Source organism: Grus americana, chromosome 2 (assembly GCF_028858705.1).
Source record: "Grus americana isolate bGruAme1 chromosome 2, bGruAme1.mat, whole genome shotgun sequence".
NCBI classification, from domain to species: Eukaryota; Metazoa; Chordata; class Aves; order Gruiformes; family Gruidae; genus Grus; species Grus americana.
This window is the reverse complement of record NC_072853.1, coordinates 45,138,656-45,158,954: the sequence shown is the minus strand read 5'-3', so window position 1 is coordinate 45,158,954 and position 20,299 is coordinate 45,138,656. Positions and strand designations below refer to the sequence as shown.

Here is a 20,299-nt window from a genome sequence, read left to right as displayed (position 1 = left end):
TTAGGAACAGGAACAATAGGTGATGTTATGTAGTTTAGTAATGTGTAGGCATTTTGAATATTACTAATGATCTTTTCACAAATTGCACACATAAAAACTTTACTATATAGTAAATTTGTTAGAAATTTCATACAGAACTCAACTGTGAGAGCGCTTATTCTGGTAAATTTGAAGTGAGGGAATAGTTCGACTGAAGGAGCAGGAGATTCTTATATATTTAATAGATAAGCAAGCAGCTTCATTGTTTTGTTAATAATCAGAGCTAGAAAACTCAGACCCTTCAAGTTCATTGCTATAATGAAAAAAAAAGTGCAGTATGATCAACTGTGAAAAGAACGAACTCCAAATCCTTTAAAATGAACACTTGGATTGGAATTATTTCCTCTTGCTCAGGAGCACATATTACCTGCAAAATTTGGAGACCTTAATTCCAAGTTATTGTCCAGTTTCTGCTACAGCTTACTAGAAAAAAAAAAAAAAAAAAAATCCACTTTCAACTTCATTTTGGTTTTTACTCTTACTTTTTTTTAAAAAAGTTGTTGAAAAAGCAAAAACTTCTATCTGAGGCTTTTTGGCTTTAGCATAATGTCTTCTAGCAAAAGAAAAATATGTCTCCATTCATAAAAGGATTTCTGGTGATCTTTATTCCGATTGTAGCTGGGTACTGTAGGAATCATGCAGATAAATATAGAACAATTTGGTTTATTCTGTAAATATATCTGATATTATTTGGTTTTTCTTCATGTAACATGAATAATGTCTATTCTTTTTTATTCATATTTTATTATGAATATTTTGTGCGACTTTTGTATAGGGGATGGAGACTCCTAAGTAACTGAGTCATTCTTCTAAGGTTTTCCTGGCTAGTTGCTGAAATATGGCTATTGGTTTTGAGAGGCCATACACAACATTTTTCTTCCATTCAGTTTATGATTATCTGCTGGAATCTACTGTGTTCTCATACACTGTTGGATAGCTCATACACTATACTTACTGTATTTCTAGAATAGTGAATGCATTATCATGCCCTGTATGCCATAATACCTGCAGACCACAAGCAAAATATTATTATTCTCTATAAGAGATACTGATATTATTACCTGTTGTGTTGGTTTTCACATTTAGTTTGTTAGTAATTTCATGACTGAAGCTCTGGCCTATATTCAACACTGAGTGTTTTTGTGGCAGCTCTTATTACCAGAAAGTGTTCGAGTATAACCTGTCTTTTTGCAGATTACGGGATGGTAATCAAAAACTTGCGTAAAGATGTGTCAGGGAAATCTGTGATGGAATATTTAGTACGGTGTATATTATAGTATACTATACCCTAAATAATCTTCTTTTTTCAGTCCAAGAGAATGTCTCTTAGTAAATTTCTCTGCTTTCATTTAAAGATGGTTTTATCCATCTTTTGCTATCTGAAATTCTTGTTAGTGAATAGCAATACCAAGAATTGGTTGGTAGCCTACAGAGAATTAGTAAATTATGGTTCTGGCTCATACTTACTGTTTGATATTATATTTGACTAAAACCCACTAAAATGGTACTATTTGCATGAGTAATAAAGATATTTCACAAGAATGTTGTGCAGATATGATGTGTAGGATGAATTTCTACATATTATCTGTGCATTAGATCTGGCCTAGATTTTCCTTAAAAGAAAAAAATAAATTTTGAATTTTCATGTCATGGATCCTTGAAGGTAGATGTGCAAAGGCTGTGAGGGTTGGTTAATGTTCTACAGGTGTGGACAGCTTTTTTTGAATATCCTCCATAACTTGTAGCTGAAAGGAAAAAAAACCACAACACAATCTCAGCATAGCCTACTGTCACAGTTGGTTTCTGATTATTATGAAGTCCAAAAACCTTCTGTCTTAAATAAGAAATCCTCTGTAGACTGATGGGATAGGCTATTGTTCATCTGACTGTACACACCAGTGCACACAGGATGCTGTGCAACCTTTTGGCAAAGCTGTGTAGAAATCAGTAGATGCTATTATAACAGTGGTATAAATGCTTCTTCCATTTCAGTAGGAGTTTTGTTTTCTTTATTAAGAGGATCACGCATTTCACCCAAAGTGACTTTGGTCAATATTTGATTTGGACAGGGTCAAGGAAATTGATCCCCGACAAAATCTGGTTCCTGTGTAGATTTTTGAGCCATTGATACCAATGAGAGATTTACCCAAATAAATACAATTGTAATGAAAGTGTGTGGTATTGGTAGAAGATGAAATATACATGTTAATACAACTAGTTGAAACCAGAATTAGATTTATGAATTTCTAATGTTTGACTGATGGTGAGGTTGAGTAGTTTACCTAAATACATAATGGTGATTTTATCAGTCTCATAGAGTTGTAATTTACAATTAGAAAACTATCTTCAAGTTTTGAGTTGTCCAAAATAATTCAAGTTTCCTATTTCATATCTTTAAAAAAAATGTGGAATAAATGCTCTTTAGTTTCAACCACACTAGGAACAGTTCTACTGGTATTTCTAACATTTTCAGTATTATTAAGGGATTTGCCTTGTTCCTCTTAGTGAGTTGTTTTGGAACTCATATATATATATATATGAGCAATATATAATTACAAAAATATGTGTTCATAGCTCAGAAAGATAGTAGGAGCTGAATATGTAATAACATTCAAAATGTAGAACAAAATGTGAGAGTTTAAAGTAGAGGACTTCTTAAGACACAGATTGTTTAGTGTAGCTGAGTAATCCTAGAGAAGTAGAGTCATACATGGGGAAGGCAATGTGAAAACAAAGATAGACAATTCTGAACTCTGGCATGTACTCACTACACTGAAAAAGCTCATGAAACTTGGAAAGAGTTTGGGTTGGAGTCTTCTGGTTCTTTGGATTTTTTTTGTGTTTTCATAGGTATTTTCTTGTGATGAGTAACTGCATATCAGGTAGAGCTGAATGGCTAATAAATTGTATTGGGTCTGGCTGGGACGGAGTTAATTCTCCCCAGAGCAGCCCTCACAGAGCTGTGCTGTGTATCGGTACCAGCCAGGAGTTGGTAACACCCCGGTGTTGTGGCTGCTGCTGAGCAGTGCTGGCACAGCACCCAGGCTGTCTCTCTCCAACATTCCCCCTCAGCAGCACGCGGGGCCTGGGCAAGATCTTGGGAGGGGACACAGCCGGGACAGCTGACCCCAACTGACCAAAGGGTTGTTCCATACCATACAACATCATGCTCAGCAATAAGAAGCTGAGAGACAGGGGGAGGAACTGGGGGCATTCGTTTTTTTTGACATTTGTCTTCTGGAGCAACCACTAAGCGCACTGAAGCCCTGCTTCCTGGGAAGTGGCTGGACATCACCTGCTGATGGGAAGTAGAGAATAAATCTTTTGGTTTTGCTTTGCTTCGATGCACGGCCTTTTGCTTTGCTGTATTTAACTGCCTTTACCTTGACCCATGAGTTTGGGGTAGTTTTTTCCATCTTATTTTTCTCCCCTTCCTATCCTACTGAGAGGGGAGTGATAGAGCAGCTTGGCGGACACCTGGCATCCAGCCAAGGTTAAACCACCACAGAAATGCATCTTTGTGTACTTATTTCTTCTATGGACCACAGTCCCAGACCAATAGTAGTCCGTGGAATAGAAGTTGGGAAACATTAACAAGACCCATCATCTGGAATTAGAATCAACATTTTCATTAGAATCAACAGTCTGAAGCTCACCTGGGATGACTCAAAGAATATACTGATAGATCACAGTAAATAATGTATTAGAGTTGAAATCTATATAGGGAATTAATATTTTTCATTTTTCAGAATATGGTATAAAATGTTTCAGTTCAGGGACCTATGATGTCCCCTGTGACCTATGGTCAGGGACTCCAGGGTATGGTGTTCCCAGTTTTGATAGACTTAAAATTTTATCAAGTTCTAATTCCTTGCTTTTCATAGTTTCTGTATTGGAGTAATGGCCTTCTAATGATTTAACATGAACTGTGATGACCAGTAAGTGCAGTCTTTAGTGAAAAAGAATTCAAAATTAGGGTACATGACCTAAGAATGCAAATTAAGCACTTATAGCAATATTTTTTATGGGTGATATTTTTTAATGATGCTAAGATTAATGAAAGAACAGGAAAATGCTGCAGACTTTTCCTGGCAGACTTTTTTTTTTTTCCTTCAGGTTTTTGCATTGTTATATTTTGCTGAGGTACTCCTATATTACTGTTGAAAGGATAAACATACAACTAAGCATTAATTGCACTCTATTGCTATTCTGATTGAAAGATTACTAAACATTACTTGCCGTCTATTGCTATTCTGATTGAAAGATTACTAAACACATTTGTGCTGGTTATGGAGCATAAGAAAGTTTAAAGGTTTCCAGAAAGCTGTCATCAGATCTTTTAGACAAACTTGTAAGTACTCCACTCCACAAGTGTTAGACTCAAAAGTTTAAAAACAGATTCTTTTTTCCAACTTGATTGTAAATATATCACTGAAGCGACAATATTCTCTTTGTACCTTGGAACTGCATTGAAGAAAGAAATGGCTGTGTCCTCTGTGTGACCTATATTTGGTCCTCTATTGCCTGACATTTTTTTTGGTGAGGGTTAATTATATTTCTAATAAATTATTTGTGAAATTAATCTCTTTCTCCTACCTCCTCATTACACTTATTCATGTTGCTTACATCTGATTATTTTAGTCATTTTCTATGAAGGAAACTGTAGATGTCTCAATGTCAGCTAATATAAATGGCCTACTTTGCATGTAGGCTTCAAACATGATTAAGTATATCTATTTTTAAAGGTGGATCACTTATTTATTTACTAATGCTTTACACAGGAGTCTTGAGGTTGCATGTTCTGATGCCTCTGTGTCTAAAGCCCATGAGCGTGTGAAAACGTGAAGACAGGCAGGGCAAGGATCAATGAACGAAACCTGAGTATAGCTATAAGATGACTGGTATGACACTGTCCATATGACAAACCACATGATGATCTAGCTTAAATGAGTGCTGTCACTTGGAATCAAGAATAATTTTGTTTCTAAGTGGTTAGTCTGATGGGACCTGAATCTCAGGGTATGAAATGATCTTTTGTATAGTGTCTTAGTAGCTGGAGCATTCACTGAGTAAGTGATACCTTGATTCAATTCCTGTGTCATCTCAAGAAGCCATAAACCTTTATCTGCCACTTTTCAGAATAATTACTTAGGGGTAGGCTCAGTAGAGTATCTTTGCTGTAACTACTAATCTTACTGCATCCCCCTGCACTTTTGTAAAACAGTGCCAGTAGCAAGATACCTGCAGAAGAGGGTTCTGAACAGAAGGGCACGTCTTCCTGCATCCTCGGCATGTGCACCATTCTGCCCTGCATTTCCTTTTGCCTTGCTTCAGTAAGCTCCCAGGACGAGTGTGTAGCCCATTTGGGTTCATATCTAAATATCTAACACAGGGTCTGGAACCAGACAGCAAAAAAATTAAAACCTACAACTAGTGTCAAACTATGGTCGGAAGTATACTTTGAGTTGTGCAACCTGAGTTGGAACTGCTGTTATAAAATGGTATTCTAGTTTGCTCCATATATCAGTAAGAGAAATTTTCTGAAGGAAAAAAAAAAAAAAAAAAAGCTTTGATAGTTTTTACTATTACATTTGTTGATTAACATTAACTTTCATTGTTGGCAAATACTGTGATAAATATTAGATCATAGGAATTAAGAACTCATATGTTGATGTGTTTTTAATGCAAATATTCTGTACTAGCTACATGGCTTTTACTGAACAAAAGAGTTGATTTTTTAAATAAACATAATTCAATACAGTTGCGTGCATGCATTGAGCCTTTTAGCTGCAGGCCTTTATGTGATTGTACCAGCATGCATGATGTGGTATCTGCTAATAGATTTGAACTAGTGCCTTGTGTAGCTCTGCACAGGGGCTAGGAATGTGTCGTTTTCTTTTCCTCTTTTTTTTTTTTTTTCCTTTCCTAGATGTTTATAATTCAAGGTATGCATCAAAGAACTGAATTTTCCTTTAAAGCTCACTGAAGAATGGAATTTGCTCCAGTTCAGGAGAACACAGATCTTAGGGACTATAAGTCTTCTGTTTTAAATCTTTACCACTTCATTGGTGGGTAAATTTCACTGGTAATTTAAGAAAGGATTTACAGTCTTATTCAGGAAAGAATACTTAATAAAGTTTGAGAGACTTCATGCTTCAGTGCTTTCCTGAATATATTGAGAGAGACTTCAGCATATGGTCAAATGTTTTCTTGAACTGGGACTTTAAAAGGTTTTATAAAATTAAAAGGCAGTATCATTGTAGACATTATTAAAAATTCAGACTACTGTTATTATTATGTAGAGATTTTATTCAGCAATATCACACATCACTGTAAAATTCACTTCTTCAAATGGCCCCCTTGCAGTCATTACAGTAATTTCATGGAAATATAGACACTGACGCTCCAGAAATACTGACTCTTCTAATTTCACTATTTCACACAGCTACTGGTTCAGACAAGCACAACTGTTATTTTTGCCTGTCTCACTTCACTCATCAATATCCTAACTTTATATAGGGCTATTTCTGGTAGAAGCAAATTAATTCTTGATCCCACTGGTAGTAAGCTTATAAGTTGCATAAGAAAGTTTATTGACAGTATTTAATGTTTCTGTTTGTGTAGTTCTTTTCACATCAACTCATTCTACATTAAATATATATATGATTTCTCAAGCAGCAGTAGGAATTTAATATATAGTCATAATGTTGATGAAGAAATGTTAAGACTTTTCTGTGTCATAGCTTCTTCCTCTTACAGGGATGACTTCATTAGACACTGAACACCAACAAATCAATAGCTATAAATGAAATAGAAAAAATAAAACTACATCAAGTAGCAACAGCAATACTAAATAACTTTTCACTATTTAATCCATACAACATCTGTATCAACACATTAAGTGTTACTACTATTCATATTTAACTATTAAAATAAAAACCTAAGATAGGTGAATTAATATGCCTGAAATCTAGGGCTTTGTAGAAGATCTTGAAAATATTAAAAATTTAGGGCTTTATAAAAAACCCCATACATCTTGAATAGTCAGTACAGCCTCTGGAAATAAAACAGAATCTTACCTTTTAATGATACAGAGAATGAGTAAATCTGTTTAATGGTGCCTGGTCATGCTTTTTCTGCAATCTGGGATGCAGTGCTTTAGAAATTGTCAGGTGACATGCATAGACATACAGATCTCTTCCAAAGGGCGTTGTTCCACAGTTTATGGTAGGGAGATATAATCTTGTTAAACTTTGCAAATGTTAGGTTTACTACTCAATTAAATTTTTGTCAGGAAAATATTCCATGCATTTAGCACTATGAATTTATCTCACCTTCACAAAACTCTTCATGGTAAAAAAATCTTAGGAAGTTACTGCATTCTTGTTTTGAATTTTTTTGAAATAATGTTTCCATATTTATTCAAAATTAGTGTTCCTTGCAAAAATATGTTTCTTTTTCACTTTTTAGAAATTGGGTTCATTTGTATCTTTTCACATACCAGGGTAAATGTTTTAAATATTTTTATTTCATGTAAATTTAGAAATGCCTTTTCTATTAGTAATAATGAACTGAAAATCTCTTACTTATACAGCTACTTTTCATTAATATTGAAAATCCTTTTACCATTTATACACAATGGGGATAAGGCTCTAATTCTATTCCAGGACTCATAAGAAATGTTATTTGTGGCCGACATTGTCTTTCGTAATTTGATTGTAGAGTTATTAGAGGAGCATTGTTAATTAAAATAGCCACTTTTTATTTTAAAAGAAAGCAATTAATTGTGGACTAGTCATTCATCAAGTAAACAGCTAATTTTAACAAGACGTTACATGTTAGTTGTATTCTACCCAATGCTGGAATATTTTTGCGAGGGAATGGGATCATCATGGAAATCAGTGATCAATCAGCAATTGTATGCAGTATCCCTAGTAAAAATTATTTTGGGACGGTTGAGACACAGTTCTGTAGAATAAGAAATGGGGGTGGAATAAAAGTAACATACTTTTTCCAGTGACCTGTTGTTGTTTTTTTAATCTACTGAAAAAATGTGTTACTACATTAATGACACTGTTTAACCTTCAGTGAAATAAGATCTCCACAGTTCTCTATTTTTGCTGTTTAAAATACACCTCAGTCTTGAATGCTGGAAAAAATCCAAAGCAAAACCCACTTTTTTCTATTTTGTGGACTAATGTATCAGGAATTTAAGGACTTTAACATATCAAAATATGGAAGTAGACATTGCAAAATGACAAAAATCCTGAAAGTCTTCTAAATGACTGCAAATTCTTAAGAGAGCTTCATTGTTTGCAGGAAGCAGAAAATAGTCGTTAGCTTTTTTTGTCTTCAGTAATTTTTATCATGCATACAATATGTAATGATGCTGGCAAAAAAAGTCTGGAGTGAGTTACTCTCATCAACCTAGCTTTAAGGTTTCCTTGTAAATCAGAAAATATACTATAACTCTGAAAAAGATGTATAAAGGATTTAGATAGTCTACTTCCCTCTTATATTTGAAAGTAACCTTGAAATATTTCTTGAATTATCACTGCCAGAAATAGCCAACACATACGTTGTCAGTGATAGCGCTTGATTGACAAGGTATTGGCAATCTATACACAATAAATGTGAGGGAGCTTCCTTCTAAGTAAGAGAGCACAATGGCTGAGCAGATATCTATCTATTTCTTTATCTAAAAATTATATAATAATTGACAACTGGTTTCTTCAGTATGTTCATTAATTGACTTAAGTGGTAAAAGCTCATTGCTGCTTTGTTAGTGGAATAATATGCTACCAATTCTTCAGGTCCACACGGATATACTTGTGCAGATACATTCATTTTTCATGAATGTACATTTTACAAGCGTGAACAAGCAATACATTTAGATTCACACAGTCCTCTCTTTACCAAAATAGCTCTATAAAGTTTTGAGCTAAACTGATGTTAGGCAATGAGGAAGAGAGAAGTGATTAATATGCCAGTATCTCTCACTATTGGTAGAATTCCACTCATGTCTGTAAAACTCTAGAAATTCGTACTGTATTGTATCTTCCAGACAAACTCTTTTACTTGTGTTTTCAAGTATTTTCTTCCATAGACATAACTCTCCATAACAATTAGGCACATTATTCTGGCTGTTATCTTTTTTTATAGACGTTATCAATTAATTTTCCATTCATGAACATGACGTGTTCTGGTATACCACTGAAAACATTCCTCAGTAAGAGTAGGTTTCCTGTTGTACCTCATTCTCCTTCTGCATGGAGGAACGGCAGTATGGGATGGTGTACACCCTGAATGAGGACACAAAGAAAATCAATCCTATAAGGCATACTTGATTTAAAACAGTTCAGTAATTGCTCATTACTTATGTAAAATAAAGACAAAAAATTGTAAAATAACAGTAAAGCTTTCAACTGAAAGCTACAAAAAGACAATAAATTTAATTAAAAATCCCGTTTTCTTCAGCTAACCTTATTTCTCAGAATGGTTTTGTAATGACTAGAAAGTAAGTGAAATGGGATCGATAGCTCGTCTCTTCTTTGTTGTAATCATTACCTAGTAGTTTTCTTTTTCTAACCTTTTATCTCTCTTCAGTCTTTATTCTGCATGTCAAAATCTAGTCACTTTCTGTATTATATGCTTCATACACTCCAAAATACGCTTCAGTGAAATAAGTACTGCTGATTTCAACTAAACTGTGTACCAGCTTAAATTCTTCATTCTATAAGATAAAGAGGCTTGAGAGAGAGAAAGAGAGAGAGAGCGAGGTTATAGAGGAAGGTCACAGTAGACTACTTATGGCAACTTCTAGCCTTTACAGAACAATATATTATCAATTTAAATCATGTAGACTCATGGCTTGTTTTACTCTTGGAAGAAGAAAGATTCAAGGGCAGAGTTTACTGTCTCAGCTTCTTTCACAAATGATATCTACTTATTCTTAGGTATCTTCAAAGGTGACTTTATAAATTAAAGTTTGTAATGCTGTAATTTCTCCACTTATTTCTTCCCTATTCCTGAGTAAAAAGAAGTATTTTTTAAAAGGCAGAGGGTAGCTGTCTATCCACATCTGTCCTTTCAATAGAGAATACATGCCTGCAAGTTTCTGCTTTGGCTATGACTATTCTGAACTGTGTGACTGCTACATAAGGGAGGAGAAGGATGAATTTTCTATGAAGGCTGAAGATACAGTATGGTTTCTCTGATGGAAGTCAGGACTTCGGAGTCTTGACCTGCTGTTCCACAGATTACAAGTCATCTTCTTTCTATGAAATAAGTGCTGCTTATGAATTCTAAGGTATAAAACATATCAGAACTGGGAAGTGCTCATTGAAGAGGCTCATGTTACAGATGAAGTTTTTGGCATGCAGTTTAAGTTGATGAAATTTGCTGTGATGTGTGTGATGTATGTATTGCATGCATACATATAAATACACACTACACTGCAAATTCTGCCTTGACAACCACTGTGCTATTTTAAACAATAAAGAGCTTAAAATTTCAGAGTAGATTTCAGATACGAAATCAAATATTCTGTCATCGTATTGTTACTCCTCTGTAGCAACCAGTGTGGAGTAGGAAGTATTGTGTTTAAAGGCAAAGTGGGCATTTTTTCTTGAAGAATTGCTTTAAGTTAACTTAATATATTGCAGTGAAAAGCATCCCTCCATATAGTTATATACATGCGTGTAACTAAATCTGTAGGATAGATTGTTGATAGGCATAGATTAAAGAATAGCAATCCTCCATAAATTGTTTACAAGGCTTTCTCACAAGCATCATCATAATAGAAGGGTTATCTCTGTGTTATCCAGCTATCGTGAAAACCCAGCAGAAAGGGAGCAGATATATGCTAGTTTAAAATGTTTGTTTAATATGTCACTGTGTAGCAGCTCTCCGAACACTGCTCCCAGCCAGCTTGCTCTCTGCTCTGTGTGAGTGCGGTCACTCAGATAGAGGCATAGTGCAATCTTCTGTCTTCAGAAGCCCAAATTAAATCAACCCTTGAAGAATTTTGAAGTTATAGAGCCAGAAGAACAGGAAATGGTTGTTCTCTGAAACAGAGTTGTGTGAACTGATGCTTCTTGGCTCTCATGTTATAAACCGATTCAAATGTTATTGCTCCACTGTTAAGTACAGCATTTTGCTTACTTGCTTTTGTGCCTCCTTTGTGCCACTCTGGGGAGGTGCCTGAATTCCCTTTCTCTGCTGTGTATCTTGAGGTGTCTATCAGCCATACTACACAAAAGCTAAAGGCATGAACAAGAGCCGCAGGAGAAATTGTGGGAGAGTACAGGAAGGCTAAAAGCATTCACAGGTGGATAGGTGATTTACCCATTCCTGTGCCCGAATTACAAGCTGCCCTTTGGCAAAACTCAAGCTTGTGCTTATCTAAGATTTAAGGCTTAAAATAGGTACTTTTCCTCTGTGACTCTAAGGAAGATTAGGTCTCTCATCCACGCTGGAGTGCTTTGGCTAAATTTAACTCTATTGGAAAGACTTACTCATAGGATTATGGCACATCTGTGGCAACTACTGCTATTGTTTTGGTTGGAGATTTACAAGACAACCTCAGGGGAAAAAAAACAAAACAAACAACCTTTTTTTTTTTTAATACATACACACTGGTGTGGATGATGCCAGATCTGAAAGGGGGGTGCACAGCTGAAGTGCCAGGGAGCAAGTTGTGCAATAGCACAATGCAAAGCCAGTGGAGGCCAGTGCCCCACCCAGGTATACATGTGCCTAGAAAAACAACGGGCAAGCATATAGCAAGCTTTACATCTTGCTTTCTTTTAAAAAAAATGTCATTGCTGAGCAGTTATGTTCTGGTATGTGAAAGATGTGTGACATTGCTTACATTTGCTGATGTCTTTTGGTCATACATTTATTTCAAGGTGTTCTGTCTGTATTTCTCTTCCAGGTTCAGGTCCTTCGCAATGCAGGGGAAGAAGTGACCCTAACTGTGTCCTTTCTGAAAAGAGCACCTGCTTTTCTCAAACTACCGCTGAATGAAGATTGCGCATGTAAGCCTTTATTACTTGTCCAAAAGGAAAATCAATTCAATGCTCATGAATGCTTGCAGCTTCCGAACCTACTGTGCAGTGAGGGTGATTGACAGCAGCTTTTTCGGTCAGCATTGCTGCCTAAATGTGAGCTGCTCATATTGCCAGGTCTTGTAATAACATTCACCTCAAGCAAAAAATGGCTATCTTTCATTGAAAAACAGATCACTAGGCATTTGACTGGTGTGAATCAGTAAAATTACAGGTAAAACAGTGGAATTACATTAGTTTACAGTAGCTCACATCCTGATGCAGAGTATTTAAAAGCAGTTTTTCAGGCAGCATCAGATAACATTTTAGTCTGAAAGACTTTTGTTTTGCGAATGTGAAAATGAGATTGTGTGTGTGTATATTTAGAGACCTTAACTTTACCATTTAAAATTCAGAGGCTTTGGTAGAGGTGTCTGTCTACCTAAAAATAAATTACTTTGGGATGATTAGTATTTTGTTTAAGTCCAGCCGAGTTTTAGTCAACTAGCCCCATGAGAGACATATGGAGACAGCTGTCTTCCTATAATTATATTAAATTGTAAGTGTGTGGGCATAATTATAGACAATTGCAGCATATCTAAGCATACTTATATGTCAGCCTGTGCCTTTTTTCACTGCTGCTTTCCTTCTGCTTCTGGCTCCTAAGAGGGTAGAATGAATTTCTTAATTTTTAAGCAACAAAACAATAAATATTTTATTTCAATACTTTTAGCCCTTGATTTTAAGTTTAAGTTAGTAGGAATTAAATAAACTAAATTATGAAATAATATTTTATTTAATCATTTGTTGAAATACTGTCTTGATTTTAGTACCTAAAAGCACTAAATTTTAGTAAGACAAGAAAAAATTTAGAACACCATATTCTTAAATAGAAATATATCCCATTACAGTTGTCCCTTTTATGAAAGGTTGTGGTACTACAGAGTACCCTGAGTAATGCACACAAGCATGCATTTGCATTGATCCTATCATGTTACTTTTGAGGTGTAGCACTGTGATTTCCTAAACTGTTACAAGAACAGTAGAACTGTAAACTTCATCAAGAGTACTGAAAGCATTATCTGACTAGTGAAAACCAAGCGAGGAGGTATGCACTTGCCTTTTATTATAAAATTTACAAAAAACTTTGGGTTATTTTTTTCTTACTGAACCGATTATTAACTGTTTTAAGCAAAGCACCAGGGAGGGATTCTTGAGCCTCCACTGAGCTTGAAATGGCTCTCCACTCAAACCAGATGACAGATACAGGCTGAATGGAGAAAGTAAATGAATGTTAGACATGACAAAACTAGTGAGGAGGGGGGAATATATACATACAGACACACACATATTTGAATTATAGCATTATAGATTAATGAAGGTTTTTTGATGTATTCATGTTTGTATTAGGTGCCCCCAGTGACCAAAGCAGTGGCACATCCTCTCCCCTCTGTGACAGTGGTTTGCATCTCAACTACCATCCCAACAACACCGTAAGAGCTTATATTTCTTTGATGGAATTACACAGAAGAATAATAATGCTATAATAGATATGTGGAAGTAACTAATAAAGGACAGTAACATGGGAGAAGCTCTAATTAACATTGGAGATTGACAGTTCCATAGGGGGCAAAAAGAGTCGCTGATTTGCAGGCAGCTGCAAATTAAACTATGACAAGTTATACCAGCTGAAATTGTGCCGTGATAGATGTGATTACTATTTTTATCTAGGCAATAGGGATTTTGCAAAAGTTTTTTTATTCTAGATTATTTCCACAGCATAGGAATTAAAATTCTTCAAATGAAAATATATCTACCTAAAAGTAGAAAACTTTTTCAGAATATTTTTCCATTATTTTTATTCCATTTTTATTTTTATTTGATTTATTATCTAAAACTTTATGCAAAGATGATTGAGGTGCATGTTTTTTTAAGGTGAGAGCATTTTATTTCTAGGAACTTAAAATCTTACTGAAGAATGATAGCATTATGGAGCAAGGTCTCTTTAGGATGAAATACTACAGAAGTCTGATCAGATTTTTGGTAAAAGATGCCTTTGAAGTACAACAGGGGGCATTAAATAATTTTTTTAGCCAGGAAATGCAAAATTTCCATAATTTTTATAGTTCTAAAGGTGTTTTTGCTGTGTATTTGGCTTTCTGATAGGTGAAAATAGATAAAATAAAAAGCACTGAATAAATAAACCAATATACAGCATAATTATTACAGATATAGTAAAAAACCCAAACAAACAAACAAAAAACCACACACCCCCAAAAACAGAAATATAAGCACTGTTTAGTAGACTTTTGTGTTGGGTTTGCATGGCAAGATTTTGGTAGCAGGGGGGGGGGCTACAGGGGTGGCTTCTGTGAGGAGCTGCTAGAAGCTCCCCCTGTGTCTGACAGAGCCAATGCCAGCCGGCTCCAAGACGGACCTGCCCCTGGCCAAGGCCAAGCCAATCAGCGCCTCTGTGATAACATATTTAAGAAGAAGAAAAACAGTTAGAGAGAGCTTTTGCAGCCGGAGAGAGGAGTGAGAAGATGTAAGAAACTCTGCAGACACCAAGGTCAGTGCAGAAGGAGGGGCAGGAGGTGCTCCAGACACCGGAGCAGAGATCCCCCTGCAGCCCGTGGTGAAGGCCATGGTGAAGCAGGCTGTCCCCCTGCAGCCCATGGAGGAAGGATGAGGGGGTGTAGAGATTCTTCCTGCAGCCCGTGGAGGACCCCACGCCGGAGCAGGTTTGCTGGCAGGACTTGTGACCCCGTGGGGGACCCACGCTGGAGCAGTCTGCTCCTGAAGGTCTGCACCCCGTGGGAGAGACCCATGTTGGAGAAGTTCGTGAAGGACTGTCTCCCGTGAGAGGGACTCCATGCTGGAGCAGGGGAACGATGAGAGGAGTCCTCCCCCTGAGGATGAAAAAGCAGCAGAAACAACATGTGATGAACTGACCGTAACCCCCATTCCCCATCCCCCTGTGCCGCTGAGGGGGGAAAGTTGAAGCCGGGAGTGAAGTTGAGCCCGGGAAGATGGGAGGGGTGGGGGGAGGTGTTTTAAGAGTTGATTTTATTTCTGACTCCTCTGTTCTGTTTTGCTTAGTAATGAATTAGATTAATTTCCTCTCTCAGTTCAGTCTGTTTTGCTCATGATGATAATTAGTGAGTGATCTCTCCGTGTCCTTATCTCGACCCACAAGCTTTTTGTTATGCCTTTTCTCCCCTGTTTAGTGAAGGAGGGGAGTGAGAAAGCGGCTCTGGTGGGCACCTGGCCTCAGGCCAGAGTCAACCCACCACAGTCTCTTTGGCGCCCAACATGGGGGCATGAGAAAATTGAGATAAGGATAATAATTGGAAGAGATAATGGGCAAAACATGGACTGAACATAGGCAGAGAGTGAAATAGTGGTGAAGGGACAAGAGGTAGATCTGTGTGTAGATTTTCCACTCTGGGGTTATGATGGTGGTGTTTTGATTTTGGTGTGGGGAATTCTTTTATTTTTTTTTTCTTATTCCTTGTTGATGTTTGTGAAGTTTTTGTGTTCAGTGCATATTTTAATGATAATTCTTAAATATGTGATTCACAGAGGTGAGGGATGGAACAACCTCCTCCCCTTCATGAACTTCTCCAACGTGAGAGGGACTCCATGTTGGAGCAGGGGAATGATGAGAACTTTGCTGGGTTTAGTTTCTTGCTTGTTTTATTGTTCTTTCATACTTCAGTGGTAAAGTTTTAAATAGGAGCCCAAGACCTAAAATTCCACAGCACAGATTTTTAGCCTGATTGATTATAATATGAAAAATGTTTAAGTTTTATACACTTTTATGGGAGCTGAAATTCATAAAAATGGGATAAACCCAATAAAATTGGTGTCTTAATGCAGGTCAAATAATAAATAGATATATATATATATACACACATATACATATATAACTAGTGCAGCACCATCAGAATCACACTTATCTGAACAGTCTATATATGTAAGCATGTAGAAAGCCTGTCGTAGCAGATCCTAAACTTATTTTGCTAGCCACTTCATTTCTAACTTTGCTTTTAGGACAAAAACTATGGTTCCATTTGTGAATCCAATTTCTGCAGGTGTTGAAACTGATCTAAATAAGCTACAGTTTCCATTTGAACTGATAATAATTTACTGAAACCAAGTCTTTTTCTCTCAGTGTAAATAATATAATCAGGCATCACGAGTCTGTAATTCACCCTAAATTAAATCCTGCTGAAGATCAGGATGTGGTTCTTATCTCAGATGTCCTCTTGTAACAGCAATAGAATGCTTCATAAAACCAAATGAGACCTCTGTATGAATTCCTACATTATGCACAACTGTTACGTCATGGTCCTTCCTTTTTCTCAGAATATTCTCTAGCATGCATTATGACTTATGGCCATAGCCTATTTCTTAATTTATAGCCTTGGAGATTCGCATGAAGGAGACTTCTGACTCAGAGTTTGGAGTAGACAGGACTGGTTTTGGTCTTTTGTCAACAAATCAGAGTTATGCAGGCTAAAGGTAGGGTTAACAGTTCTGTTGCAGCCAGATCTAGGCCTACAGTTTGCAGCTAATCTTTTTGCTGTATTTCAGCTTTTTCCTCAAGTTTAATCACAGCTGAAAAAAGGTTCCTGAAACCAGGCAGGAAATTTAAAAATTCAAGACAATGTTCAAAACAACATCCTAGCTTTGTCTTCCTAGCCAATCATTTATTTATTTGGATTGAATCTATGGAATGTTTCACCAGAGATTCAATGTTTTAAATAAGTGAATCTACTTATGAAAAGCCTGCTGTTCAGCTAAATTGATGTTCATAGTGATATTTTAGGAACATATATGTAAAAGTAAAGTTCAAGTTGGCAAAGCTTTATAATTCCATAGATCTTACACAAAAATCACACTCCAGAAAAATACAAGGTGTGCTTAATTTTTGTAGTACTTATTTTACAGAAGATACGGGTAAGAAAAAATATGAAATCTGAGATTAAAAAATTGTAAATTATGCAGGATCAGCAGGTACAATTTTACTGATATACTAGAAGTACTACATACATTTCAGTAAGAATCACACTTCTTCAGAAAAATAACATTACTAGCACTGTTTTGTAAAGTATTTTATAAAGAAAGAGGTGTTGGATTTTTAAAAACAAATGTTGATCATTTCACTTTTTATAAGCATTTCTCATTTAAATCTATGTTCTGTAAAAATACTGGTGAAATTAGATGGAAGATATTTAAATACTCATCTTTGAAGTCTATCTCTCTCTTTCTAAATCTGCTGAGTACTTATAATGAAGCCCGAAACTGAGAAGGCCTTTTTAATGTTTTTCAGGATACATTGTCATGTTCCTCATGGCCAGCATCCCCAGGACTTAGGTGGGAAAAAAGATGGTGTGATCTCCGATTAATTCCACTTCTTCATTCACGGTTCTCCCAGTACCTTCCAGGATCAGATTTGTGCAGGTAAAGAAGTTCAGAAAGTTGAAATTTGACTTCTTGGTTAACAGATACAAGCCTTAGGAAGTTGCCTTGTTAAAGGAATGGCATTATTAGTTCCACCACAGCTGTCAGAGACATGAAACATAGGAGCTTTCATAATGGTCTATCTACATTCTCCTCGGCCCATATTCTGCTCTGACATAAGCCACGACCAGGTATGTGGAGAAGACGTGATCTTCCCACTTGCACCTAGTGGTCAGCACGTTTCTCAGTTTCAGACTGCATGTAGGTCATCATATTTAATAACTCCTAGTACTCCTGTCCTGAAAAGCTTCTTTCTAAGCTGCTTTTTTTATACCTTTGTTTTTTGTAATGCGCTGTGGCTATGACCTATGCAATGTAATTATGTTTTTAAAATGTACTTCCTTTTGTTTGTGTTAAATCTCTCACCTGATAACTTCATTGGGTGAAATAATCTTCTTGTTCAGGAGCAGCAAGGGGCTGACTGCCCCATGGGGAAGGCCAAGAGCAGAGGGTGGCAGCAAGGCTGGATGAGGCAGCATCCATGCAGACAAGGGCCCTGTCCCACTATCTCCAGTGGAGGAGCAGAGCAGGCCTAGGAGTGGTCTTCAGATGGGTCTATCATGGTGAGGTGGGGCTTGGGTCAGGCTGGGAAGTGAGCCCACAGGTCAGGTCTGAATCAGTGGGGTACATGTCTAGGCACAGGCATAGCTGCAACCAAACTCAGGCAGGACCAAGGACAAGAGCCTGAGCTGATATGTAGCTCCTGAGAGAAGCAGGGCACAGGCCCCCTACTCAAGCTCTTCCACAGCAGACTGATCCCACAGCCGCGCCATGGCAGAGCTGTCCTCGAGCGCAGGCGGCTGGGCACCCAGGAGGGGGGAAAGGGTGGACTCTGGGCCCTGACCCTTGCATCAAGGGAAATGCTAAGCCAGCATTCTTCATTTATGTTTTTATAACTTCAGGTGAATGTCTTCTGTCTTCCAGTTTGAAGGATCTCTGTTGTTATCTCCTTTTAGGGAAACCCTTCCATATCTCTGGTTATCTTTGTTATTCTCTTTGTTTCTTTTGTAATTCTATTATATCTTCTATGAGACAAGGTGATCAGGACTGCAAAGAGGACCCCTCTTGATTTATATTAAGACCTAATGATGTTTTCCATGTTTTTCTCTGTTCTTGTCTAATACCTCATAATAACCTTTTGACTGTCACTGAGCACTGAGATGATGGTTTTCAGAGAATTGTTTGTAGTAATTCTTGCACTTCTTACCTCGATGTTTATAGCTGCAGTAAGCTGCTTCATTGCTTACATATAGCTAACGTTATTTTTTCCCATATGTGTTACTTTGCATTTATTAACATTGAATTTCATTGCTATTTTGTCTCCCAATCACTGGAGAAGCTGTCCAAAGCTCATAGTCAGGTTTAAATTTATTGCATCATATAGACCTACAACTTGTCATTGTTTAATTTAATATTATACAAGTAAATCAGAAGAAATCAGAAAGGAAGATAAGAATATTCTGGGATGATTACTGTTTTTCAAATGTTATGCATTTAAATATAAAAGAAAGTAGCTACAAAATCCAACAAGGCATAGTGTAAAAATAAAATCGTACTTGTCAAAAGGTTTAAATATCTAGGTGTTGTGTGGATTAATTTATCATTTGTATATATAAGAATGAAGTTCTAATACTAAAAAATTCTTTGAGTTCCAGCATGTAAGTCATTAACTGGAGGACAGCTGTCTACAGTTATAGAGCATGTTTTGCCAGTACTACTACTTCTAACCCATCAGAAACATTAACCCTTAAAATAAGAACAAAGGACTGACCATTTGTGAGGCTGTGAGGCCTTACTAACTGAAATAAACTCCGGCTTTCCTGTGTAGCCGCCTTGTCTGCCAACCGAGATGTGTGAGTCTGGGAATAGTGTGTGTTACGCTATACCCTGATGGTTGTCCAGGTTCTCTCCTGTTCCTCCATGCAAACACATGTAAAATTACCCAATTAATACAGAAAAGCTTCATTAATATTTCTGGAAAGACTGTTTTGTGAAAGAACCTCCAAAGTATCTTTTCTCTGTTGTTATGCTCACCCTTCTAGTGTTTTCTATGGGTCCTACAGTCAAGTGAAACCATCTGCCCCCAGGGGTGCGTTTATGATCTCTCCTAGAAACTAGGGGAAGAGGAGTGTTCTTCAACGTCTGTTTGAGGTTTGCGTGCGGTGAATTTTATTGTTTGATATCACAGCCTGCTTCCTTCTCATTGGTTCTCAGCAAACATTTGAAAGTTGCACAAAAGCCTCCCGCGGCCTCAGTTAATTCTAAGGGCTGTTGTTCTTAGAAGTACACTACCGAAATCTGCCAGTCATTTTCCTATTCACAGAGCTGAAATTAAAGCAGATTAGGCAATAGTCATTTCACCACTAGATAACTGTGAAGTTAAAAACAGCCTGCAGCTTTTGACTGGTAATAGCAAAATCATATTTACTTGGCTGCATGATCCTTGTTCTATTGAGGAACAATGGCTGGCCCAGGGAGTCAAGGTGTAAAGTGCAAAACCAAAAGCTACAATGGCTCGTTGGCTGAACTGAAAGGGAACAGGATATAGTCACCATAGAGGCAGGAGTTTTTTTATTAAATTCTGTGAAAACCTTCAGCTCAAATAGGTTGAAATAGAAATAATTAAGAGCATGAAGCATAAAGGCCCCAAAACCATAACAGTCAAATCTGAGATCTGTTCTACTGTG

The 20,299-nt window shown here is 36.8% G+C and overlaps 1 protein-coding gene across 8 annotated transcripts in view; it reads left to right on the top strand.

Moving 5' to 3' along the window:
* The window catches only part of SNTG1 (syntrophin gamma 1), a 367,033-nt gene that overhangs the window by 233,254 nt on the left and 113,480 nt on the right, over positions 1-20,299 (top strand). For all 8 annotated transcript variants that reach the window (XM_054817571.1, XM_054817569.1, XM_054817568.1 and 5 more), the window contains 3 exons: positions 11,975-12,077; positions 13,497-13,579; positions 17,422-17,552. In XM_054817571.1, coding sequence (XP_054673546.1) covers positions 11,975-12,077; positions 13,497-13,579; positions 17,422-17,552 — 317 coding nt within the window. The remainder of the gene's footprint in view (positions 1-11,974; positions 12,078-13,496; positions 13,580-17,421; positions 17,553-20,299) is intronic.